At 44.9% G+C, this 26,675-nt stretch overlaps 1 protein-coding gene across 14 annotated transcripts; it reads left to right on the forward strand.

Moving 5' to 3' along the window:
* The first annotated feature begins 1,778 nt into the window (after positions 1-1,778).
* Positions 1,779-26,441, forward strand: ABCD4 (ATP binding cassette subfamily D member 4). 14 transcript variants are annotated; one of them, XM_083508049.1, is made up of 19 exons: positions 1,779-2,085; positions 6,645-6,769; positions 6,903-7,030; positions 8,089-8,232; positions 10,719-10,835; positions 10,989-11,114; positions 11,664-11,714; positions 12,395-12,489; positions 13,255-13,376; positions 18,697-18,788; positions 19,309-19,392; positions 19,577-19,779; positions 21,034-21,125; positions 21,417-21,453; positions 23,368-23,417; positions 24,286-24,338; positions 24,441-24,517; positions 24,970-25,085; positions 25,235-26,441. In XM_083508049.1, exons 4-19 carry the CDS (start codon positions 8,210-8,212, stop codon positions 25,301-25,303), a joined length of 1,407 nt encoding a protein of 468 aa, XP_083364175.1. In that variant the 5' UTR covers positions 1,779-2,085; positions 6,645-6,769; positions 6,903-7,030; positions 8,089-8,209; the 3' UTR covers positions 25,304-26,441. The 14 variants fall into 14 exon arrangements, with proteins under 14 accessions (XP_083364175.1, XP_083364173.1, XP_083364163.1 ...); XM_083508037.1 differs by having other exon boundaries at positions 1,897-2,256; positions 8,089-8,228; XM_083508043.1 differs by having other exon boundaries at positions 1,897-2,085; positions 8,089-8,228.
* The last annotated feature ends 234 nt before the right edge of the window (positions 26,442-26,675 follow it).

Genomic DNA, 26,675 nt, shown 5'->3' on the forward strand with positions numbered 1-26,675 from the left:
AATAGTACCTGCATATGTTCGCCTCGTTGTCTGGGTTCTACAAGAGCTAGATATTTGCTTTTTATTCATTTATTTGTAATAAAAGGGAGGTGGAATCCATGGATTAGGGTTCATCAGGGCAGGAGGCCTTCCCCCTTGTGGGTGACAATAACTGGAAGCTGTAATGACAAAATGAAATAAGTATAACGAAGCAGCACTTTTATATGTCCATCAGTGTTTTAGAAAAACAGAGTTCATAGGGATTCACACCAGCAAACTGCTTTGCATCAGAGACTAATGGGATCAAGAAATGTTATGAAAGAGATTGGGGTTGCGAGAAAAAGCTAACTTAGAATATTAAGAACATAGGAACAGCCTGCTAGATCAGTCTAGTGCAGTATCTTGTTCTTACAATGGCCAAATAGATGCCTGTGGGAAACCTGCAAGCAGGACCCAGGAACAAGTGCCCTCTGCCCTCCTGTGGTTTCCAGCAACTGGTATTCAGACACTACTGCCTCTGACTGTTGAGGAACAGTAGCCATTGATAGTGATATAGTGGTACCTCGGGTTACATATGCTTCAGGTTACAGACTCCACTAACCCAGAAAGTTCTCGGGTTAAGAACTTTGCTTCAGAATGAGAACAAAAATTGTGCTCCGGTGGCGCGGCGGCAGCAGGAGGCCCCATTAGCTAAAGTGGTGCTTCAGGTTAAGAACAGTTTCAGGTTAAGAACGGACCTCCGGAACGAATTAAGTACTTAACCCGAGGTACCACTGTATAAGTAAAATATAACAATAGCCTTTTACATGAATTTGTTCATTCCTCTTTTAGGCCATCTTAAGTTTTTGGCCATCACTGCCTTCTGTAGAGTTCCATAGTTTAATTATGCACTATGCAAAGAAGCACTTTATTTCATCTGCCCTGAAACTTAAAACAGAATATGCTGTAACACTAATTAAAAGTAGAACACAGAAAACCAATCTCATACCAAGATACTACCGAGCCGTTTAGTTCAGTATTGTTGACACCGATTGGCACTCTCTTCTGCTGCAGGAGAGTTGCAATAAAATGCTGGTTTATCCCGTAACAATTTAACTACAAGTAAGAACGCTCTCTGTGCCCAAAGGATGCATGCTGATAACAACTCCTTGCGTTTGAAGAAAAGAGAACCCTTCCATTTCTATAAAAAAGGAAAACAACACACATTTTATTCCAGGCTTGTATCCTAGATTTTGAATGTTATGCTGCCCATGTACATTTAGGACGGTGGAAGGCGCTCTACTTTTTCTCTCTCCCAACAGGCAGCCAAGCAAGAAAGCCACACGGGGCTCCCTTTTCCTGTTCCCAGTGTCGTCCATGGAATCTTCCATGTGCGGGGCAAGAGTGGCGAGAGCATATTGCAATCAATGTAAATAAAGTTCATATAAAACAGCACTAGCTCTCCGTGTACATATTTATACGTGCATACTTGGATAAAAACAGTGTTAGAGACTTCTTTCCGTTGCAGTGCTTTGAGATAAACACGCAATTTTTAAAAGTTATTTTAGCAAGTCGGTAAGTGCAGAAAGGGAGAGGATAGACAGATTTAAAGGAAGAATCCAGTGAAAGTTTTTAAGCAGCGAAAGTTCGTTTTGGAAACTCGGCGATCCTGTCTTTTCCTAATCCACATCATAAGGCTGTTCTATGTACTTCCACCACTTCTGCCCCGCACATGGAGAATCCTAAAAGGTGCAACCGGGAACCGGATGTATAACTGAAATTCTGCAGCGAGCCTCCGCTACCTGTTTCGTTTCTAATGGCACCAGCAGCAGAGACCACGATGAACAGGGTTTGCCGTAGAGATAGGGAAAAAAGCACGCGCGCCTACACACACGGACCTGTTTGACTTGTTGCTCTCTCTCCCTCTCTTTGGTTGAGGAGGAGCCATACTTTGAGTTCCTCCCTTGTCTCCAGCCACGCTCCGCCTTCCCGTTTTCCGAGCCGCTCTAGCCGCCCTGGCCCCATCTCTATCTTATCGAGGGTGACCGATGCTCCGTCTTCGTTGGAGCGGCCTTTGTCGCCGCTGTCGGCGGGTCGCGCGCGCGCACTCATGAATAATCAAGAAGGGTAATGAATATTCATCAGCTCCTCGAGCCCCGGCGGGCCAGGGCATAGCGGAGCGCGCGGGTGGGTGGGTGCTCGGACGTGGCTGGCCGGGACTTTGCCCCTGGGGAGACACTCCTGGTCCGGGCGCATCTCGCTCATGGCTTCCAGGGCAGCAGCGCCGGGAAGCGCCCGGTGAGCGCGGCTTCGGGTTGCCAGGGGCGCGGTGGGGGCGCCGGGCGGAGGGTTTGGGGTGCTGGGCGGAGGTGTGAGGGGATCGTAACCCCCGTTTGCAGTACAATATTAGGAATCAGGCTGCAGAAAAGGAGCGGAGGCTGCAGAGGGGCGAAAAACTCCCCCTAAACTGCAGGGTCCTCATGCCCAGGTACTCTGGCTTTGTTTTTGGTTTTTTTTAGAGATTTCTGTACAGTACCACCAAAATATTTTATATATATATATATATATATATATATATATATATATATATATATGCATATATGTGTGTGCACGTGTTTGTATTTTTTTGGCGTGGCAGCAGCTAGACGTCGGAACTCCCTGCCTATTGATATTAGGCAGGTGCTTTCACTGCTGTTTTGGGGGTCTGCTTGAAACATTTTTGCATAGACAGGCCTACCCAATATATGTAGGACGTTGGATGTGTGTTTTATTCTGTCTTTAGTTCATTTTAATTTAGTTTTGAAAGTTTTAAATTGTTGTTTTTAACTGTTTTTACCGACAACTTTCTTGTTTAGTTCTTTATCGTAAACTGCTTTGAGAGTTCTTCTTTTTTTCTTTTGCAGTTGAGCAGTGTATACATTTTTTGACGCAAAGAAATATAGTGCTTAATAAACAAAATCATTAAAATAATCCACGCCAAGTTATGTAAACAGGATAATTAGAAACACCCTAAAGGTGATGCAACCCATTTTTAAGTAAAAGCCCAGCAAAAAAGGTGGGTTTCTATCTGGTGTCTGAAAGAATACAAAGGGCAGTTGCAGGCTGTCCCCTTTTTGGGGTGGGATTGAGTCGCATACCAGTAAATTCAGGTTGCACAATTGTAACTGATTGGGAGGTCTTGCGGACCAAATCCGCTTCCTCAGAAGATCAGACTTTTGTGATAAGGACAGTAAATGAGGAAAATGGACTAGGAAGTTTGAGATAACTTGCTCTAATGCAATGTCATATCAGGCCCCCTGCAAACAGATCAGAGTGAATGCTCATTAAACATTGCTTAATCTCCCTGCAAACAAATCAGGATGAATGCTTAATAAATGCCCATCTGGAAGTACTTGTAGGAACTACCCCTGAGTTTGCCAAATTCCCCCCTTAAATCCATGTGAGTGGGTGGTCATCACCACACTCCCATGGCAGTAAATAGGTAGTACACTTAAGGTGCTCAATGTGCTTCAGGTACGTTCTTTCTTTGTAATGTTTAAAACAGCCCTGTAAGGTAGGTCAGTGCTATTATCTCAGTGTTGCATATGGAGCTGTAGAGGCTGAGAATCTATTGCCTAGCAAATTTGTGACCAATGTCGACTGAGACTTCCTGGTTCATAGCTCAGTCTGTTAGCTGCCTCACTACATTGCACTACACCTGTCAGTATGCATTGAAGAATGTGATACGCTACCAACATGTTTGAGATTACAAAAGTGTGGCTTGAGGGTGTTAAGGGGTGCATTAAGTGTTTTCAAATCTAGGTGAGGAATTATGGGGCACCTCTGGGATGAAGGGCATCCAGGAGGTTCAAATACAGTGGTGCCCCGCAAGACGAATGCCTCGCAAGACGAAAAACTCGCTAGACGAAAGAGTTTTCCGTTTTTTGAGTCGTTCCGCAAGACGAATTTCCCTATGGGCTTGCTTCGCAAGACGAAACGTCTTGCGAGTTTGTTTCCTTTTTCTAAGCCGCTAATAGCCGTGCTTCACAAGACGAAAAAACCGCAAGACGAAGAGACTCGCGGAACGGATTAATTTCGTCTTGCGAGGCACCACTGTAGTATAATGGTCAATGCTAAGAATGCACATGGTACCCGAGATAGCTTAATGTGGTTTATTTGCCCATTAAGCATGCTTTATAACCACTCAGGTGTGCTCATAATTATGTATAAATGTAGTAAGCAGTAGCTTTCACTGGAGTCTTTCTTACAGGTGAAATAGATATTCTGTTTGTGAGCACTTAACTGTGATTGATGGTGGTAATCATCCCAGGTAAAAATATAGGGCCTGATTTAATTAAATAGTCGCACCAGCAGGAGCCAGCACAACAAGGCCCATTAGTACAATCGGACTTCCCCCTTCTCCCTCCCGCCCCGGCCAGATTGGCTCTGCAGGGCCAGAAGAACCCCCAGAATAACAGCAGGCAGGAAAAGGAAACATGGTTCTGCCTGACAAGCTGAAATGTTTTCCCAGACAGAATGATTGCAATAGTGCAATGTTGAATTGTACCCACAGACTCCAAGGATATCATTGGCCTCATTCAAATTCAGTACCTGCTCTTTACCAACAGGTCCCAGTGTGGGTTATAGCAATTTAAAATTCAGAATTAAACAGCTAAAATAGGGTGGGACCTGAAAATACACATCTCAGATGTCAAAGACCAAGGCAAAGAGCATTTGGTGAAAGCTGTATAGTGAAAAAGCAGGAAGAGGAGACAAGAGTTAGGAAGAAAAGATGGAAAGGAAATTAGGAAAGAGATAAGCTTTGGAGTTGAGCGGGAGGTTATGGGAGTTCTGGGGCTATCGTATGACTGCTATGAAACCTAATCATGTTTAGGTATAGAAGACTTGTAGGTGAGATGCCCAATGGAACATCAGGCTAACGCAAAGAGAGAATGAGATCCCTCAGTAAGGCCATAGGGCAACCACTGAAAATAACGAAACAGAAACAAGAACTCGGGACACAATGGTGGTATTCACAGGACAGTCACTCCCATGTGCTTAGGAAAGAGGAGCTGAAAATAATATTTAAAAAGCAAAGGAATCAAGCTTAGGTATTCATCCTTTCATATCTCCCATGAAGAGTTTTGCAGCTGTCAGCAAAACCCTCCCAGTGAACTACAGTGGTACCCTGCAAGACAAACGCCTTGCGAGACGAAAAACTCGCAAAACGAAAGGTTTTTTCGTTTTCGAGTTGCCTCGCAAGACGAATTTCCCTATGGGCTTGCTTCGCAAAACGAAGCTTGCCCCGCAAGCTCCGGGAACAGCGGGTCTTCCCCGCTGTCCCCGGACCTCTTTTGAAGCAAGGGGCGGCGGGGAGAAGCTATCTTCTGCCCGCAGCCCCTTGCTTCAAAAGAGGGAACAGAGCGGCGCTTCCCCTCTGTCGCCAGACGGTCTCCATAGGAACGCATTGATTGATTTTCAATGCATTCCTATGGGAAACCGTGCTTCGCAAGACGAAAAACTCGCAAGAAGAAAAAACTTGCGGAACGAATTAATTTCGTCTTGTGAGGCACCACTGTATCAGAAAGTAACAATGGCATTTTAACTTACAGCTCGAGCACAGTTACAGATAGGTAGCCATGTTGATCTGCCATAGTCAAAATAAAAAAATTCCTTCCAGTAGCACCTTAAAGACCAACTAAGTTAGCTTTCGTGTGCATGCACACTTCTTCAGATACACTGAAGCTCAAGCACAGTTTGGCTTATCTATTTATTTCAGCTACTTGAAAGAAAGCTGAAGTTCTTCTCATTTCAATAGTGTAAGTAGAATAAAACTAGTAAAGGTGGCAAATCTGTTTTGAACATTTCCTTAGATGCTGGTGCTGCTGGTTTCTTGGAGTCGGAAGCAGGAAAAGTGTGTGATGCAGGGAGGGAGTTGCGGCAAAGAAGTTTAATTTAAGCTTCAGCAAATTAGTTGAAAGATCAAGTCACACAACAGGTTCTATTTTCCCAAGGAGAAACAAATAATTCCCCCATTGATCCCTGCATTTGCTTAGGAAGACGGCTGTGTGGGGCTCTCTTTGTTACTGTGAAGAATTAATAGTTTTTTCACATATTTTACTTTTCATGTATTTATTGCATTTCTATCCCACCTTTTTATTCATGGGGCTCCAGGTGGCATACACGGTTTTCCTCCTCATTTGTTCCCCACAACAACACTGTGAGAGGTAGTGACTGGCCCAAGGTCACCCAGTGAGAGCTTCATGGCTGAGTGGGGATTCGAACCCTGCTCTCCCAAAGTCCTAGTCCAACACTCTAACCACTACACCACACTGTCTCTTCCCAACATACTATGCACTAAGCTCCTGAAGGAAGGATAGCATACACATCAGATGGTTAAAATTCCACATGGCTCTTCCTTGTCTGAATCTACTCTTAGATTCCTTCCTGTTATGGACTCAGAACCCACACAATGAGCTTTGGATTTCTTTTCTAGAGCACTTTAGTACATTTCCAACTGAGGATACACCTCTGGCCGTAGGGTAGATTACTATTGGAGTATCGGGGTGAAATCTCTCCCATTCCTGTTTTCAGAGGACGATTCCAGAATTTCATTTGGTTACAGCCAGTCTGAACTGAGCAGACCTTTGTGTGTGGCTTGCGTGCTAGCTCAATAACCTGGCTGTTCTTGAATCTGTTCTTTCCAGGCCTCGGCCCCAGCTGGACCGGCAGTTTCTCCAGCGTTTTCTGAAGATCCAAGAAATTTTATTTCCTGCATGCTGCTCCAAAAATGCACTGATGTTCCTAACCTTGCTCATGGTTGCTCTGTTGGGTAAGTGAGTCGATGGCTAAGAAGGATGATATCAAGCAAATCCTTTTGTGATGTGCCAGGACTCTTGTCGATGTATATGGGAGCACCCTTGGAATTCATCCCTTTTCTCTTCCCCACCCTTTACCTCCCCTAGAGCAGCTGGTCATTTACCAGGTGGGATTGATTCCCAGCCAGTATTACGGAGTTCTGGGGAACAAAGACTTCCATGGATTCCAGCAAGTGACAGCAGTTGCACTGATTCTTATTCTACTGAACTCTATGGTAAGTGAAACCTCTTCTTCCTACAAGGAGATGAGAGCACATGCAATGCAATTTGTCAGGGATGCTTTAGTGGAGATTCCTGCATTGTACAGGATTGGACTAGATGACCCTTGAGGTCCCCCCACCTCTAAAATTCTATGATCCTGTGATACTGCCTTGCTCCTCACATGTGTATCCTGAGGGCCAAACAACACGTTAGCTAACGACTAATCACACTTTTTAAAGGTGTGCTTAACACTGTCACTTTTATTTTGTTTATTTTATTTCAACTGTTAAAGGCCTTCATTTTACAAATCACGTTTTTTTTGGTAATGTTTCCATCGTATGAAAGCTTTGGGCTGCTTTATTACCTCACAAAAGTGGCTATCCCCAGGGATGGTGCAGTTAAGCCAGGACATCAAGTCACCGATTCCAGCCATAGCAATTCAAAAGATTCTAAGGCACATCTTCATCTTGCGAACTGCCCTAAGATCTTGAGATAAAGGGTGACATAAAACAACAATAACAACAAGAGAGTAACTTTCTAACTCTTCCCTCGCAGTTTCTAAGCTGCGATGGAAAAAGCTAATCTGGCTTGGGCCTCTCAGCACTGCTTTCTGGCCACTCTGTTCTGGAAGGTGCTGTTTACTGTAAACCCGCCTGGACTGTTAGCTGTTGTGAAGAGCTTTTTATGTCAGCAGTCGGACAAGGGGGGATTCACCTAATGCTTTAAATCAGTTGCTTTGAGCAGAGGATCCCTTCAGACTAGAAGACTTTATTTGGGTCAATGTGTTCATGCAATCCATGGCTGGGGAGTCTTTGGGCTGCTGGCTAAATTAGCCCCACCAATTTCGTATGCCCATTCCATTTGTTATCCGTGGGGCTTATATCTCACGCTGTTTAAATTTGGTGCAAGCCTGCTGGGATTGGCTCCGCTCAGGAAGGTGGGAACATACCCAGTTGATGTCATATGACATCGTAAGTGCAGTTGTTGGACCACAAGAGTAGTCATAAATGCTTTTCTTGCCTTATTCTCATCTCCTCTCCCCATTGTGAGTCTCACTTCTCTCTCTTCTCAGCTGAAGAGCTTTGACCAGTTCATCCGCAACCTGATGTATGTGAGCTGGAGGAAGACTCTCACAGAATACCTCCATGGCTACTACTTTCAGGGCCAGGTGTATTATACCTTGAATATTCAGCATGAGGAAATCGATAATCCGTAGGTGGCTGGACATGATTCGAGCTCCTCCTGGCACTTTCTGGCATGTTTTGTACACCCCTCAGCCTTGATGAGGGCTGGCTTTGTTGCTCCCCATATATGTTGACCTGCTTTGTTTTTCTCTCCCTAGGGCAGAGCTTTCCAAACTGTGTCGGCTGCAATGTGTAGGTGTGTCACACGAATGCTCCCCATGCTCCTCCCAAGGCTGGAAAGGGGTTAGTTTAACCCAGGCATCCCCAAACTCGGCCCTCCAGATGTTTTTGGGACTACAATTCCCATCATCCCTGACCACTGGTCCTGTTAGCTAGGAGTGATGGGAGTTGTAGTCCCAAAAACATCTGGAGGGCCAAGTTTGGGGATGCCTGGGTTAACCTCCCGTTTGCTAGGAAAATTGAATTACTGAGTCGCAAAATGACGCACGTCTAAAAAGTGTGTCACCAACATGAAAAGTTTGGAAAACTCTGCTCTAGGGAGCCATGAGCTTTTCTTTAGATGCACAGGGAAGTAGTTTGAATATCCAGCCAGATGGGTGGGGCATAAATAATAAAATTATTATAATTATGATGCTGATTATTACATTTTGAGTACATTCTCTGTGCTCCAGCCACTGGGTTTTAGCCAGTGTTAGTCCTGCTCAGAGTAGACCAACTGAAATTCATGGATGCAACTAACATTGGCCCATTAATTTTAAAGGGTCTACTCTGAGTAGGGCATAGTTGGCTGCAACCCACCAGGCAGGACTCAAAGCAATAGTTGTTAGCAGACGTCAGCGCAGTGTGTCCCACTAGTGCTACTGGGCTCCTCCCACTGAATGTCCCAACCATTGGCTTGAGTGGGGGTTCAGGAGAACCCCCCAGAACAGCACATAGGGTGGGAGTGGGGGGTGGAATCAGTCTGGCAAGTGGAAATGCTTGGCCTGACAGATTGACCCCCCCCCCAGCACAATGCTGAATTCCACCCACTGTATTTAAAACTAAAATGCAAACTGCAACAAACGAATGTGGGGTGGGGTTTTTTGTCCATATCTAATTGGAGATGTGTAAAGAGGCTAACAATAGCAAGATGTGAAAGGGCTCCAGTTATTTAAACTATTGAAATTTAAACTGCTTTAGAGGACAGTTTCTCTGTGTTGCTTTAGTTTGCGGTTTTTGAAACGTTAGAATCACATTAGGACTCTAATCCCTCGAGATTCTAGTGCCCTCGAGAAGTTTTGGACTACATCTCCCATCAGGCCAGGCCAACATGGATGATGGGATTTGTGACCTTGCAACGACTGGACAGCACTAGGTTAGGGAAGGCTGTTGTTTTATAAGACAAAATGGACCTGCTTGTGAGAAGAAAATTGAAGAGTACTGATAACTGGATTAAAGTACGTCTGATTAAAGTACAGGCTATCTGACATTGTGGTGTGATCCTTGGGTTGCAGCACAATTAGGATTTGCTTTGTCCATAGTATGGAACAACTATAGGTGCAATTCTGTAGCTGTTTAGATAACTCGCAAGAGATGGTTAAGGTTGGAGTTGCAAAGGGGAAGCTACAAACATAATAATGACTTTATTTGACTTGACGTTGTGCAACAGGAATTCTAAAATGCAGCTTTTGGTTCTTGAAAATAACCAGCAGTTGAATTACTCCAATTCTTGGGTAATGTCAACTCAGCAGTGATTGCAGCAAACTGATACCAAAAACAAGTACTTGTATAGAGCAGTGGAATCAGTGCTCTGCTGGAGGACTCTAATATTTGAGGAAGGAGAAGATGGAGTGTCCCAGCAAGAAGGTTTATAAGATAAGGCTGGAAGGCTCCCCATTGGGGCTGTTGTAACAGCTGATTTCTTGCATGCAGCAGGAGGTTGCATAATAATAATAATAATAATAATAATAATAATAATAATAATAATATATTATTTATACCCCGCCCATCTGGCTGGGCTTCCCCAGTCACTCTGGGCAGCTTCCAAAAAAATATTAAAATACTGTAATACATCAAACATTAAAAGCTTCCCTAAACAGGGCTGCCTTCAGATGTCTTCTAAAAGTCTGGTGGTTGTTGTTCTCTTTGACATCTGGTGGGAGGGCATTCCACAGGGAGGGCGCCACTACCGAGAAGGCCCTCTGCCTGGTTCCCTGTAACTTGGCTTCTCGCAGTGAGGGAAACGCCAGAAGGCCCTCGGTGCTGGACCACAGTGTCCGGGCAGAACAATGGGGGCGGAGACGCTCCTTCTGACTGACTTTGAGATCCCTTCTGACACTGTGATTCTGTTCCAGTAACCAAACTGGTACTTTTTACCAGCTGTTGTTTAGCATTGATTTGCAAGCTACCTAATATTTAAAAAAGAAAATACTCCACCAGCCTTAAAACTGCATAACTACCCAGCTCTGATTCTGTGTGTGAACGAACTGTTCTGTTCCTAACATGTTAAATTTTCTTATGCTTTGCTCTTTCTGTCATAGCAGTCCATGCAAATTTAAATATCCTTTTTATCGTGCAGAGATCAAAGAATCAGCCAGGATGTGGAGAGGTTCTGCAAGCAGCTGAGCTCCATGGCCAGTAAGCTCATCATCTCTCCCTTCACGCTTGCATACTACACCTATCAGTGCTTTTACAGGTAGGGGCAGTCTTCACCTAGAGAGAGGGATGACCACATGCTTAGGGGCAGCTTTTGTCCCAGCTGGAGTGCAGCATAGATGAGCCTCTAATATATTAGAAGGCAGCCTTCCGTTGACAGTTTTGCTAATCTCTCTCCATTTCTCTTGCCTAGCACTGGCTGGATGGGCCCAGTGAGTATTTTTGGATATTTTATCATGGGCACAATTGTTAACAAGATCCTAATGAGCCCCATTGTTTCAAAGCTGGTGCAGCAGGAGAAGCTGGAAGGTGATTTCAGGTGAGTTTATTCAGCAGGTCTCATGATCAGTTTGACCCTGAAAATAGCTATAGTCTGAAATGATGTGTGTGCCACTGTTCTTTTCTCGTTTGCTGGTTGTGATTTGTGTTAAGAGAATCCTTTATAGAAGTCTTCTTAGGATATGAACTTCCAGATAGACTGCTGCTGCTGCTGAAGATGAGGATGCTCATACACATAAACCTGGCTGTTAAGTCCTTTGCTGTCTCTTGCTATAGTAGAGTTCTGTGTCTGCTCTCCAGCCTAAGTGATGTATATGGTTTGGGGAAGGGGTCTTGGCTCAGTGGTAGAGCATCTGATTTATATGCAGAAGGTCCCAGGTTCAATCCCTGGCATCTCCAGGTAGAGCCAGGATAGATCCTGTGTCTGAAACCCCAGAGAGCTGCTACCAATCACTGGTGATAATATTGAGCTCAGTGGACCAGTGGCCTGAGTCATTCTAAGGCAGAAATGAGAATGGGTTTTGCAGAGATGATGATTGCTCAATCCCAAAAAATGACCATTGAAGCAAGTGTTTTCTGGATTTAACAGGTTTAAGCATATGCAGCTACGGGTGAACGCCGAATCTGCTGCTTTTTACAGGTAAGTAAGTGGACATTTCACTTTTTAGTATTTCTTTACTGTGACGCCTTTGGTTCCTGCGAGTGTTGCACAGTTTGTGTTGAAGTGTATCCCACAAACATCTTGGATAATTAGCATTTCTTCCCATCTCCTGTTCCCAGTTGGGCTCCACCTTGGTGGTGTTCAGGTTTGTTTGTTTTTTAAGTGTAAGATTAGTATTCATCACTACATAGTTCACTTTGATAATTTGGCTAGATAGCAGGATGTCTATCCATTCTGTTCTCTATTCTCCACCCTCACACCAGTTCACCCATTGTTGTTGTTTGTCGGTTACTCGGCTCACAGAACACCCCACAGTTATGAAAGCAAGAAGAGGAGGAATAACGCCAGCAGAGCAGGGTGGGGGGAGAAAGGCAAGCAGGAAAAAACAGAAGGAAAACAACACACGCCATGGCTGCTTTTTGCCACATGAGGTCACTGTTGTCGTTGGAAGTCTCACAAGAGTTCAGAAAGTGTGGATTAGGTGTATCCGTTGGTTGTCTCCTCTTCACGCACTTTCCTGGGAGAAGTTGTATTTATGCAGCAACCAATCGCCACCACCCGTTTGTCATCCTCTAAATGCGCACACATGCATCTTACCCCCAGGTCCGTGGGAATGATCACTGTCCAGACTGACTCTGCACTACTGTCCTGCTTTTCAGAGCTGGGGAAGTTGAGCACATGCGAACCAACCGCAGGCTGCAAACCCTCCTGCAGACCCAGAGGGAGCTGATAGGCAAGGAGCTGTGGTTGTACAGTAAGCAGAACTGGTTTCCTTCATCCCCTCCTTCACTCGTTACACAGGGAAGGAAGCTTCTAGATTTCTGACGTGCAGAAAAGACATTTGGGAAGTGGCTGTTCAAATGGGAACAGAGAACAAGTTGATGAACCGATGAGGGAGAAAATGGGTTCTACTGGAATCCAGACCAAAATGGGGTCATTCTGGGCCTTCACAGGAGTGCCTGAAGAGGCCGAACAACAAGGCCTTGAGACTGAACTCTGGGAAAGAATAGTAGCAGCAAGGAAGTAGGCCAAGCAGCACTTTGGGCCTCATGGATTTTGCTATCTCAGGCTCTGTCTGCCAGAGGAGCTGTCTAAACATTTTGTTATTGGGTACTGAGTGCTGAACTGAAATAGATTGTCCTTCTAACTGACAGTTATTATCTTGAGTAGCACTGTTAACTGGCTTTGTTTCCAGAGAATATGTTCCTGATAAACTTTTAAAACATAACACAAAAAACTGTGTAGATGTAATAATGGAATACTGAATGGCTTCGTTTATGTAAAATATGTAGGGATTTATGGTATGCAAAATGAACCATGGAAAGAGAAGGGAAGTCACTGATATTTTAAGGATGTTTAAATGAGTATTCTAAATTGTACAACAACAAAAATAATAAGAATTTTATACATATACATATCAATATCTATATCTACCTATCTATATATAAACTGTGTAGATGGAGGTCCTAGTTTAACTGATCTGCCAGCATTACCACTGTATTGTCTTTTTTCTGCTTAGTTGGAATCAACACTTTCGACTATCTGGGCAGTATCCTGAGTTATGTGGTGATTGCTATTCCCATTTTCAATGGAGTTTACGCTGATCTGGATCCAGCAGGACTGAGCTCTTTGGTTAGCAAGGTAAGCTTTTTGCAGCATCATAGCTCGGCGCAAGAGCACATAATGTTTTGCATGCAGAAGGTCCCAGGTCTAATATTCCTACACACTGACCTGTGATGTCCTGTAGGCTGTAGTGCCAGGAGTAACATTTCCTCCGTGATCTTACTGGTCTACAGGGAAGCAATTGGTCCTTCATTTAACCTGGTCCTGAGTTGTTCAGCGCTTTAAACGTTAGTAACAAGAGTTTAAGTGTAGCCTGATAGCTGATCGGCAGTCAGTGACGTTCCCTCAGTCCAGGTGGAATATGTGGGAGCTCAGGTGTTCTAGCCACCTCTCTGTTGTTGCTGCCCCGTCTAACACTGCAAACTGTTATGCTTTCCTGGCATGGGGCTTTTGACCACATAATAGCCTTAAACGGCTCAGGGCCGCAATACCTCAAGAACCGCCTCTCCTCGTATGAACCAACCCAGACCCTGCAATCATCATCTGAGGCCCTTCTTTGTGTGCCTCCTTTGTGAGAGGTCCGGAGGATGGCAACACAAGAACAGGCCTTTGCAGTGGTGGCTCCCCGCTTGTGGAATGCTCTCCCCCCAGGGAAGCTCACCTGGAGCCTTTATTATTATTATTATTATTTTATTTATTATTATTATTATTATTATTATTATTATTATTATTATTATTATTTAATCTTTATTAATTTAAAATAAATACATTTATGAAAAAAACAGATGAACAAATAAATAAACATACAATCAAACAAACAAATAATAGAAGAATCAAACTAACAACCATGCTATAAGAAACAACAGGATAAATATAACTATCATCATTTATACTCCTGTTACTGGTATAGTACTCCTGGTACTATAAAACTTATAGAGAAGAAAATTAAAAATGACTTCCAATTAATCTCACTGTACTTTATCTATCCATGACCTTACACCGCACAGTTACATATTTCTTATGTAGTTTCTTTTTACCTCCCTACAAACTTATATTTATACAATACAATACAAGGATCAGAGAAGCTCACCTGGAGCCTTTGTTACATATCTTTTGGCGTCAGGCAAAACAATTGTTTTCGCTTGTTGCTATGTTATGTATTTTTGTGTTTTTTATATTGTAACCGGCCCTGTGACCCTCGGATGAATGGCGGCATAGAAATTTAAGAAATAGTAAATACAGTGGTGCCTCGCAAGACGAAATTAATCCGTTCCGCAAGCCTCTTTGTCTAGCGGTTTTTTCGTCTTGCGAAGCAACCCTATTAGCGCCTTAGCGGATTAGCGCTATTAGCGGTTTAGCGGCTATTAAAGGCTTAGCGGCTATTAAAGGCTTAGCGGATTAGCGGCTAAAAGGCTATTAGCGGCTTAGCGGCTTAGAAAAAGGGGGGGAGCGAAAAAAAATCGGAACACTTTCAAGACGTTTTCGTCTTGCAAAGCAAGCCCATAGGGAAAATCGTCTTGCGAAGCAGCTCAAAAACGGAAAACCCTTTTGTCTAGCGGGTTTTCCGTCTTGCGAGGCATTCGTCTTGCGGGGCACCACTGTAATAAGTAGTAATTGGAAGTGATGAAGAGGAAGTCAGTCCAAAGACAGGGCCAGACCACCATAAAGAGAGAACAAATGTGATACCTCAAGCACTACTGGTGGCGGTTTTATTGGTCTTTTGGGGAGATGGCACTGTTTTTAGGGATGCTGTCCCTTGATATCCCAAGTAGAAGCTGGGAAGGAGACCAGCAAGAGCACACAACTCTGCCACAGGGTGTGTGTTGCTCCAGCACCATAAACACTGCACACCACCATACAGAGGTGCATACACAGAAGCACACTCAATCTGTACTCCACATTTTTAAGGAGTTTAGTCCACATGTTGAATTTTAAATTCACCATGCAATGCAGTCATTCACTTAAATGCCTGCACCTGTGTATAGCGTAATGTGTGAATAGCCTTCCTGCTGGGGGTTTGCAGGTACAGGGCAGCAAGCTTATCGTGCAGAGAGTTAAGGCAGCAAATTTATTGCTTCATCTGTCGTGGCATGAGATCCTTCCCTCTGCAAACAAGATGCAGCCTAATTCAGGCCTGGGAGCGAGCCTGCCATTACGTGATCCATTTAGCCCAACCAAACAGTCAGGAACTAATCGCAGAGGGATAAAAATAGTTGAGCCTGGCATTCCTCACTGTGCAGCAAGAGGCTTCTTTAGAACAGGTCTGGCAGCCTCATGGGAGCAAAGGTGGACCTTGGCAAGATCAGCCTGAAGCTAGATTGGAAAAGCTGTAGGCTGTTGTTTATATGTGTATATATGTGTGTGTGTGTGTGTGTGTGTGTGTAAGTGTATATATGAGGGACGCAGGTGGCGCTGTGGGTTAAACCACAGAGCCTAGGGCTTGCCGATCAGATCGGCGGTTCGAATCCCTGCAACACGGTGAGCTCCCGTTCCTCGGTCCCTGCTCCTGCCAACCTAGCAGTTCGAAAGCACATCAAAGTGCAAGTAGATAAATAGGTACCGCTCCAGTGGGAAGGTAAACGGCGTTTCCGTGCGCTGCTCTGGTTCGCCAGAAGCGGCTTAGTCATCCTGGCCACATGACCCAGAAGCTGTACGCCGGCTCCCTCGGCCAATAAAGCGAGATGAGCGCCGCAACCCCAGAGTCGGTCACAACTGGACCTAATGGTCAGGGGTCCCTTTACCTATGTGTGTATGTATATATATATGTATATGTATGTGTGTGTGTGTACACACACACACACACACACACATATATATATATATATATATATATATATATATATATATATATATTTGCTTTCGTAGATTTTCACGGGTACAGGAATGCAGGTTTTGGTGTCTTCGGGTGTCTTCCCGTGTAAGAGTTGGGGTGTCTAGGCGACGTTTCGACGAGGTCTCACTCGTCATCTTCAGGCTGGTGCTTTCGGCTTCTTGTTACTGGAACAGAGCAGGATCTCAGTGTTTGAGTTCCTATAAATACTGTTGAGGGGGTGTGGTGTATAGCCTCCCACGTTCTGGGCAGAGAGGAAGTTCCCAGGTTAGTGTGCCTTTTCTTCTTTTGTTCCTTAATTACTTGAGGGATATCTTGAGTGATTTCTTGAGTGATATTCTGAGTACCACTTAGGTGGGTCATTAGGTGTGGATTAGTTGCTAAAGCTTTCATGTCTTGACCTCTTGAGCTTGTGAAGAGTTTTTCTGAGAAGATGGCTGTACTGCACTTAGTTGTGCTCTGGCTTGGCTTCGTGTATAGGGGCGAGCTGTGGTTTTGTGCCCTGTGCCAGCCAGATCTGTGTAGGGATTGCAGGGGGGTGCAGCATCCGGAGGTGCCACTATGGTTTGGCTACTGGATGGTGTCTGTAATTTATCTGTGGAGAGGGTCTGGGTTTGGGTCTGGTGTGGTTGATTGGTGATGGCGTTCTGTGTGCCTCTGGTTCTGGTGTCGGTTTTTGTGGGGAGGGCTAATTTCCAGATGTCTGGCAGGCGGGACGTGTCGTCACGCTTGTTCATGTTGTGAGGGTGTTTCTCTATCTCGATGGCTTCCATGATTATTCTCTTGTGGTGATGTTCCATGTTAAAGAGCAATTTGGAATCTGCAAAATTAATTTCGTGTCCAAATTGCTCTTTAACATGGAACATCACCACAAGAGAATAATCATGGAAGCCATCGAGATAGAGAAACACCCTCACAACATGAACAAGCGTGACGACACGTCCCGCCTGCCAGACATCTGGAAATTAGCCCTCCCCACAAAAACCGACACCAGAACCAGAGGCACACAGAACGCCATCACCAATCAACCACACCAGACCCAAACCCAGACCCTCTCCACAGATAAATTACAGACACCATCCAGTAGCCAAACCATAGTGGCACCTCCGGATGCTGCACCCCCCTGCAATCCCTACACAGATCTGGCTGGCACAGGGCACAAAACCACAGCTCGCCCCTATACACGAAGCCAAGCCAGAGCACAACTAAGTGCAGTACAGCCATCTTCTCAGAAAAACTCTTCACAAGCTCAAGAGGTCAAGACACGAAAGCTTTAGCAACTAATCCACACCTAATGACCCACCTAAGTGGTACTCAGAATATCACTCAAGAAATCACTCAAGATATCCCTCAAGTAATTAAGGAACAAAAGAAGAAAAGGCACACTAACCTGGGAACTTCCTCTCTGCCCAGAACGTGGGAGGCTATACACCACACCCCCTCAACAGTATTTATAGGAACTCAAACACTGAGATCCTGCTCTGTTCCAGTAACAAGAAGCCGAAAGCACCAGCCTGAAGATGACGAGTGAGACCTCGTCGAAATGTCGCCTAGACACCCCAACTCTTACACGGGAAGACACCCGAAGACACCAAAACCTGCATATATATATATATATATATATATATATATATATATATATATGTATATATATATACACATATACATTTGCTTCTCCCTTGCTGGCTTACTCAGCGAGAGCCCTTTGTAGCTGAGCTCATGCATGCATACAGTGGTACCTCGCAAGACGAATGCCTCGCAAGACGGAAAACTCGCAAGACGAAACGTTTTTTTGTTTTTTGAGCTGCTTCGCAAGACGATTTTCCCTATGGGCTTGCTTCGCAAGACGGAAACGTCTTGCAAGTTTGTTTCCTTTTTCTTAACACCGTTAATACAGTTGCGACTTGACTTCGAGGAGCAACTCATAGCACGCGGTGTGGTAGCCTTTTTTGAGGTTTTTGAAGACTTTGGTGATTTTTGAAGCTTTTCCAAAACTTTTCCGACACCGTGCTTTGCAAGACGAAAAAAATCGCAAGGCGACAAAACTCGCGGAACGAATTAATTCCGTCTTGCGAGGCACCACTGTACTTGCTGGTGAGTGAGCCAGGTACCAGAATCCCTGCTCCCTGGGGCAGCTGTGTTTCCGTGTTACTCGTTTGCAATAAATCAACAAACCTGAGAATCTCAGTGCTTCTCTTTTTGCCTTTACCCTCCTAACTGTGGTCAGTGTTTGCTGAAAGCTTAGAAGACAACAGGAGGCTTTTGCAGGTGGCTTGAACAGATTCCTGCCATTACCCTCACCACCCACCCACCCCAAGTGTTATTTTTCTTTACCAAAAATGGCAATCAGACTGCTAAGGTTTTGCAAAAGTTTTGACCCACGTAATTGCTTTTGCAAAATGATCAGTCCACCTCAGGGATCAGATAATGGTTAATTCTGCTATCAGCCAGGGAGACAAACCACTCCTCCAGCTGATTTTGAGGCATGAAAATGTGGGAGCTTCTTCTTGTATGTTTTTGCTTCCCAGCCCTTGCTAACGCTTGGCTTGTGTGTGATTTGTCTTGCAGAATGCCTTTGTCTCTCTTTACCTCATTGGCTGCTTCAGCCAGCTCATTGACCTCTCCACCACTGTGTCTGACGTAGCTGGCTATACACACAGGTAAGTCCTCTTGCCTGCTTGAGGGGCACCTGTGTCATAATAGTGAGGGCCTGTGTGTGTAAAAAAAAGAGCACCTGCTTCTTATGGATCCATCAAAGGTAATAAACAATGCAGGAGACTCCTGTGTCCCAGTATGGGTCACTAAGTCGGTCTTTCTTCAGAGGCATCTTCAAAAGAAACAAACAAGGAATCTCCTTTCCCCATTAGGCATAGAATGTCAAATATATTTTGTTGTAATCTTTGTGGCTGCTGCAGTGGAGAGAATCTGAATTTTTCCTCTTAGATCAATTAGCAGGCTGGTTTTTCAGCCCATGTGACAGACTATGTACGTTAGGTGACCATTACTATCCTGCAAACAATAATTCACTGCTTACCAGGTTTTAGTAATATGTTCATAAACCTTTTTCTTTTCCCTTGTGGAGATTAGGCTTCGGGGTCTTGTCATTCAGGCTTGTTTTTTGCTGCTTTGGGGTATCACTGCTACTCCTTGATTAGCAACTTTCTTGTGGTTTTTTTGTAGAATTGGGGAGTTGCAGGAGATGCTGTTGAAACTTTCCAGGAAGCAAAATGACTGTGACTCGCCAGGCAAATGGGAATTCAACAGGTGAGTGAGTATCTCTAGCTAACATCAAGCATGGAACGACAGTTTTCCTGTTTTTGCTATGGTGTTTCTTGTACCACCGAGTGGTGAACCTAAAAGGCAGCCAGACACCTTGGCCACTGAGCTGTGATGTTTCCTTCTACTTACCTTTCCTCCTTTCTTGTGGTGGGGGCACTGATGCCATCAGCGTTTCCAAAGAGGAGGTCGTCTCAAGCGACACAGCTTTCCTCCTGGAGAAAATCTCTCTCTCTGCTCCCTCTGAGAAGCTGCTCATTAAGGATCTAAACCTGAGAGTCACACAAGGGAACAATCTACTGATCACCGGGAACACAGGGACTGGGAAGACATCTTTGCTGCGTGTCCTCGGTGGCCTCTGGGAGAGCAAGCAGGGTGAGTTCATCAGCCTCCCTGAAACATCCCTTTGGTGAAAGGGGGCCCTTGCAGCAGATTGGAGGGTGGAACACTGTTTACCCATAGGTTTGTGGAGCAAATGCTGCATTTGGACTGTTCAGGAACGCAGATGTAGTCTCTTTTGTGCTTGAGTTCTTAGTGATATTGCCCTCCCCAGTGCAGACTTAATGGAGGCCTCGGCCCAGTATACCTGAAGGAGCGTCTCCACCCCCATCGTCCAGCCCAGACACTGAGGTCCAGCACCAAGGGCCTTCTGGTGGTTGCCTCACTGTGGGAAGTCAAGTTACAGGGAACCAGGCAGAGGGCCTTCTCAGTAGTGGCACCCACCCTGTGGAACGCCCTCCCATCAGATGTCAAAGAAATAAACAACTATTTGACGTTTAGAAGACATCTGAAGGCAGCCCTGTTTAGGGAAGTTTTTAATGACTGATGTTTTAATGTATTTTTAATCTTTTGTTGGAAGCCGCCCAGAGTGGCTAGGGAAACCCAGCCAGGTGGGCAGGGTATAATTTATTTATTTATTTATTTATTTATTTATTTATTTATTCGTTCATTTATTTATTCGTTCATTTATTCATTCATTCATTCATGGCCACTGCCATATATGTTGCATGGCACCGCAGAACTAGGCAAACCACTGCCCCTTAACCCCCATCTCTCTTTTCCCCTCTGCCACCCCAATATGGGGAATTATACTAGCCTGCTGTACAAGGTTGTTGTAAGAAGTATTGAGATAGTGGCCTTGGCACTTTCAAATTGTGGCTTATTAAGCCAGGTTGTGCATGAGCTCCATGCACCCGCCCACAGCTCCTTTGCTCCTTCCGTCATGCAACGGGCAATATGAGCCAGACATGGGTTCGTATTACAGGCAGACTGGGAAGCTACAATTAATGGCTTTCAAGCGAACCAAGCTGTGAAGCCAAGGTTTAAAGTTAGCTTACAGATCCTACCTGGTGTGAAAGCTATTAACCATAGTTCCTGGTTTGCATATAATGGGAGGTTCTGGTTTCCTGTGGTTTCTTGGCTTGCTTCACCACTTGCACGAAGGGAGGAGCAAAGCAAGAGCGAAGGGGCTTGCATGCAGGTGCACAGAGCTGGTTTATATTCTGGTTTATTAGGCCAGGGTATGATTGCGCAGACTAGATCAATTCCAAGTGTTAAGTTCAAGTTTGTTACCGAAGTGTTGGATCTTAGACTTATGTCTCTGTGATTCCTTCTGCTGGGTCTCTGCAGGGGACGTCCACATGCTGACTTGCTTTGGCCCCCATGGGGTAGTTATCCTGCCACAGCGGCCATTCTTCACAGATGGGACCCTGCGGGAACAGGTAAGTCACCTCGGTGCCAGATTCCTGGGTGGGGGGGTGGTGGTCCTCTGCTCACCCACAGACTAGTTTGGTGACAGTGACAATTCTAAAAAAACAAACAAAACATACCTGTTACAATTGCTGCAAGCTGAGTTGCCAGGAAATGGCCTGCCTTAATTCAATACATGGGGCCGGAGGCCTATTAATGTTTATTAGAAAGCTCTTAGCAGAGAGAGTATTGTGGCTGCTTCCATCTTTGAACGACTGTGGTGGAGACTCATTTGGAGTATGTGTCTGGTTTATTTGATTTAGGTGATATATCCTCTGAAGGAAATCTATCCAGTTTCGGGTGAGTGGAAATGCACTGGAACTCTTGTGCCCAAATGGGCTCAGATTGCTTCGGCTTTTCCTGTGCTTCTGCTCTTCTCTGCAGTGTGTGTATGTGTGTGTGTGTGTGTGTGTGTGTGTGTGTGTGTCCACGCTGCATGAATCAGCATTGCGCTTGTCTGGGTCGTCTTTCAGTAGCTTTATCTGTTTTCCTGCAAAACTTAGCTGAACCAAGATATTCATTGCAGACGAGTGTTTGGTATATGGAGTGGTGCAAAATGTCGATTCGTGTGCTTACTCGGCATGGAGGCTGTGAAGCGAAAGGAACCTTTCAGTTGGTTATATGCACCCATTAGGTCTTGCCCAAACTTCAGCTTGATCCGAGCAGTTTTCTGCTTGTCCCATGCTTTCTGGGCACAGATCCCAGAGGTTTTCTCTTTGCCCTGCCGTGCTTGCTTTCCCCAAGAAAACCCCCCCTTTACCGCAAAAGGCGGTAAAAATCAGGTTTTCCTAGGGGAAAGCAGGACAAGCCTCTAATGTAGCAGGGATCAAATGAGTACTTTGCATGTGTGAAGCAGTCCTGGCGATGATCAAATGGTGCCCCTGTGGTGGAGAAAGCTAACTTTGTTTGGGCCACCTGAAAGTAAAACTAATCTTTATTAGTGAAAATGAAGTTCTCAGACCAACTGGAGCCCCTAGGGAGACATGTTCTCTAAATAAAGCAATATAAAGAGGCATTTGTTCTCTGCTTCCAGATAGTCTGGAAGATCATCTGAATATAAACCAAATTAATATATGGTAAATAGAAGCCCGCAATTACTTTGTAGGTTGTCAGGCCTTCTGCTTTGCTTCTGTCTCAGTGATTACTAACTCCCCTATTTGGATTAAGTTGTTCCTCCAATAGATGCATGTTCAATTTCTCCAATTGCCTACATCTTCATATTGGGATACCTAAATTAAAGGGTTGGTGTGATATAAATCCAATGCTACCAAATGTTTTAACCATGTTTCAAAGATAGTTTGGTAGATTCCAGCTACCAAATGTTTCAACAATGTTTCAAAGATAGTTTTAGATTCCAAGAGGAATGCTGATTAAACCTGTTTGGTTTATGTTCATTAAAGGGTTTTAAGCAGATACTGAATGGTCACCTGTTAGCGATGTTGTAATAGAAAATTTCCTGCATTGGCAGGGGGTTGGATTAGGTTGGATCTTCCTCCTCTCTGATTCTTTGTTGTTGCCAGTGTTGACACTCAGTATTATGGAGTGCCCTGCTGCTTGCCCCACACACCAACACCCATCTCAGTTTCCCTTTCCAAGATGACAACACCTTCCTGCTCCCAGTCTCAGTTTCCCTTAAGACTGCTATTCATCCCTGCCTCCGTTTCCCTTCCTCGTAATTTCCCTCTTTGTGACCCAACATCTCCACGACCACAGTGTGTTCTTCCTGAGCTTCCAAACCTGCAAAAGAGTCATGGTCTCTTCCCCCCTCCCCCATATCTCCCACCTACAGCTTCCCACCAAAAGAACTACAATATTTCTTCTCCACCTCCTTCCTTCTGTCACCTGACAGAAAAAGCCTTCCTTGGTGTCAGGAAGAAAGAGGAGGATGAAAGTACTATTCCTAAAAGTTCTTCCCATAGGAGATAGACTTCTAGAGTAAGCTCAGAAGATGTCCACCTGAGCTGAAAGTCCATCTGTTAATTGGCTTCCTCCCATTGTTATGTACATTATGTGGTGATACATCCTATTGATAACTTGGCATGGGCTTCCACATGATATGTTTAGGTTTGAGCTATTAGCTTTTCAGATCTTCTAAAGCATGATCAAAGCAGCCAAACCAAGTGCAAAGAGGTCCCTGTCCCCTGATGACCCATCTTCAGAGTGACCCTTCCCCCCACAGTCCTGTTATCATGAATGTAATTCCTTGCACAATAGGGTCTTCGGATGATGAAAGGATTCTGAGATTCCTGGAGCTGACTGGGTTGGTGAGTTACTGAGGGAATAAAGGATGCGCTTTGATTTCTGTCCCGATTTGGGGATAGAAAGTGGCTATAAAAGCTCAGCAAGGTGCACTGTAAATGTCTTTGGGTCATTCCTAAAAAGGAGGATGCTGGGATTGCCAGGAAGCCCCACTGTTTGACCATGGAGGTTTGGATCAGTCCAAAGAGTAATGTGAGCTCCATGAATTCTGAGATGAATGTAGCTCTCAGTATGTGCTATCTTGTATTCCAAAGCCTGGGCAACTATATTAAAAACTGCTTCCAAAGGTGAGCTCTGGCTCAAATTAACCCCTGGTTTATGTACATTGTATGAGCAAAAAGAACAGAAGTTCTGATGACGATGATGGTTATATAGAAGGCATGGGAGCAAAACAAAAATGACAAGATGACACTAATTACAGTGGTGCCTCGCAAGACGAAATTAATTCGTTCCACGAGTTTTTTCGCATAGCGAATTTTTCGTCTTGCGAAGCACGGTGTCGGAAAAGTTTTGGAAAAGCTTCAAAAATCACCAAAAACCTCAAAAAAGGCTACCACACCGCATGCTATGAGTTGCTCCTCGAAGTCAAGTCGCAACTGTATTAACGGTGTTAAGAAAAAGGAAACAAACTTGCAAGACGTTTCCATCTTGCGAAGCAAGCCCATAGGGAAATTCGTCTTGCGAAGCAGCTCAAAAACCGCAAAACCCTTTCGTCTAGCGAGTTTTTCGTCTTGCGAGGCATTCGTCTTGTGGGGCACCACTGTACCAGCTGGCAATGGGTGGGCAGGATTAAGACAGAAAATGTCCTTATGGCTGTGTCCACCTGTTGACCAAGGCTGGAATAATTTGTTTTTCATCTTCTTTTTTATGCAGTCTGATTTGCTAGCAAGGACAGGTGGCTTGGACCAGCCAGTGGACTGGAACTGGTAAGGCTGCTTAGTGTGACAGTGGGGGTCCTGTTGTTTGCTGTGGGTCGGTCTTGAGCTGCAAGGTTGTTCTAATCACAGATTGCTTTGCCTTTGCTGCAGGTATGATATTCTGTCTCCAGGGGAGATGCAGAGGCTCTCCTTTGCCCGACTTTTCTATCTCCAGCCTCAGTATGCAGGTGAGGAAGGTATTTCTTTCTGAGTTCCTTAATTATGGGACTCCCTGCTTTGCTTTTTACCTTGACCACAGACAATCCCTGGATAGCCAGTGTTATGAGATGGAATGTTGTGCAGAAGAAGGTAGCACAAGGGCCATTGGCTACCTGTTGGCTACTGCCTGTGATCTCACTGGTGGCAGGCACCACAACTTCTAATCTAACCATCCCAATCTACCTCTTTTCCTCATCTTTGTAACTGGCTTATATTTTCTTGCTGGTTTAGAGGGTCAGAACTCTCCATTGTACCAGTCCAGTATGTAGAGAGTGTTCAGGTTGCCTTTTGTAATGGAAAACGACTGGTGAACAGCTATCAGTTTGCAAATTTGTCCTGCTTTATTCACGAGGAGGAGACTTGGATGGTGCCATATTGAGGGGATTCCCGTATGGGTGTCATTGTTGTTTTTTGCTTGCAGTGCTAGATGAAGCTACCAGCGCACTCACAGAGGATGCAGAGGATGAGCTGTACAGGATCTGTGCACACCTGGGAATGACTCTGGTCAGCGTGGGACATCGCAAGAGCCTGGAAAAGGTAGGGTGGTGTGGAGCCAATCTGTCTGAGCAGAACTGCTGGGACAGATAAGGTTTTATTTTCACGGGGCCAGTGGTGGGTGGGTGTGGATGGCAAAATCCCTCTTAAAGCCATAGCTCTCAGTTTCTGTACTTACTCTTTCATTTCAGTTTCACAGTTGGCGTCTGAACCTGTACGGAGAAGGTAAATGGGAGCTCAGCAGAATAAAGAAAGACTGAGCCACTCCCTGACTTGTCATGGACAACAGCAAAAAAGAATGCAACTAAGGCCTCGGCTGGGTCACATACCAAAGTGCCTTGAAATAAACACACCTTTTACAGGAAGCATGGATCTGAAATATTTCAGGACTTCAAAGCCAGCAGGTGCATTAAGGCTTCTTTGACCCAAAGGCCTCCAGCTTATACTGTGAAAGGGCAGGGGGATTTAAACTCCCCACCCCACTTTGCCTTTCTGTATAAATGGCTACCAGTCCATTGTTCTGACTGCTGCGTCTCTCGCTCAAGATCTCTCCCAGAAGGAAGGAAGAGGCCTTTGCTGCTTCCATCCTTGCAACTTCTTTAAGTGAATACAACTTTGAATAACATTGAAGCAGTGCTGGCAGTGAATGGAGCAGGATCCTTCTCATCTGAGACTGAGAAGGATGTATTTGTTTCAGTATTAGAGCTTCAGCCTCGTTGCCACAGCCAGGAGCCTCCGTGTGGGAAGATCTCTATCTCAGCTGTGTTCAGGGGGCTGCCTTGCTCTTGGTTGCCCACAAGTGTGAAAATACATGTCTGTTTTGGAAGTTTACCAGAAGCATATATTATACACAGATTTCTCCTTCACCCGATGAACCTATTTTTGTTTAAATAAGCGTTCATTAAGGAGCCTGAAAGTGCTGAGGATCTCAGGCCTTCATACCACAACAGTGTACTTCAGGCTTCCTCAACCTCGGCCCTCCAGATGTTTCTGGCCTACAACTCCCATGATCCCTAGCTAGCAGGACCAGTGGTCAGGGATGATGGGAATTGTAGTCCCAAAACATCTGGAGGCCTGAGGTTGAGGAAGCCTGGTGTACTTCCTCCACATCTTTAGTTTCCATGGAGGGTCAGCATTTGAACCAGCAGAGCAGTTAGAAGGCATGTGATTGACAAGGCTGCAATACATTCAGTAATATTACATGCAGTAATTAATATCTGCAGCTGAGGCTGGTGTCCAGACGGACCTCACTGAAGTGTCTCATTGAGACAGGTGGAAATGCTGTCTAGCAGAGAATCTGTGGGCTAATGCCAACTGCAAGGGCTACTTTCTTTGGACTGATTTGGACTTTTTTATTGGATTAGAATAATAAAAGGGAAGAGTGACATGAAAGACAAAGCTTGAAAATGTGTGTGCTTGTCCTATATTGTTTTGAAGTCCAGAATCTGGAAGAAGTCATGGTAAGGCCCCAGATCTGCACAGCATCCAATTATTCTGTACACTTTTCTCTATTCAAAATCCGTACCGCCGCCTCCTCTCTCCTTTTAACTACCTGCCCAATGAATGCTTCAAGTGGCGAAAACCGTGTGTTTCCCGCCTCCCAGAACCTGGAGTAAAGTAGACAGACTTGCA

The sequence above is a fragment of the Podarcis liolepis genome (assembly GCF_965112155.1).
Source record: "Podarcis liolepis genome assembly, chromosome: 1".
In the NCBI taxonomy this organism is placed as follows: domain Eukaryota; kingdom Metazoa; phylum Chordata; class Lepidosauria; order Squamata; family Lacertidae; genus Podarcis; species Podarcis liolepis.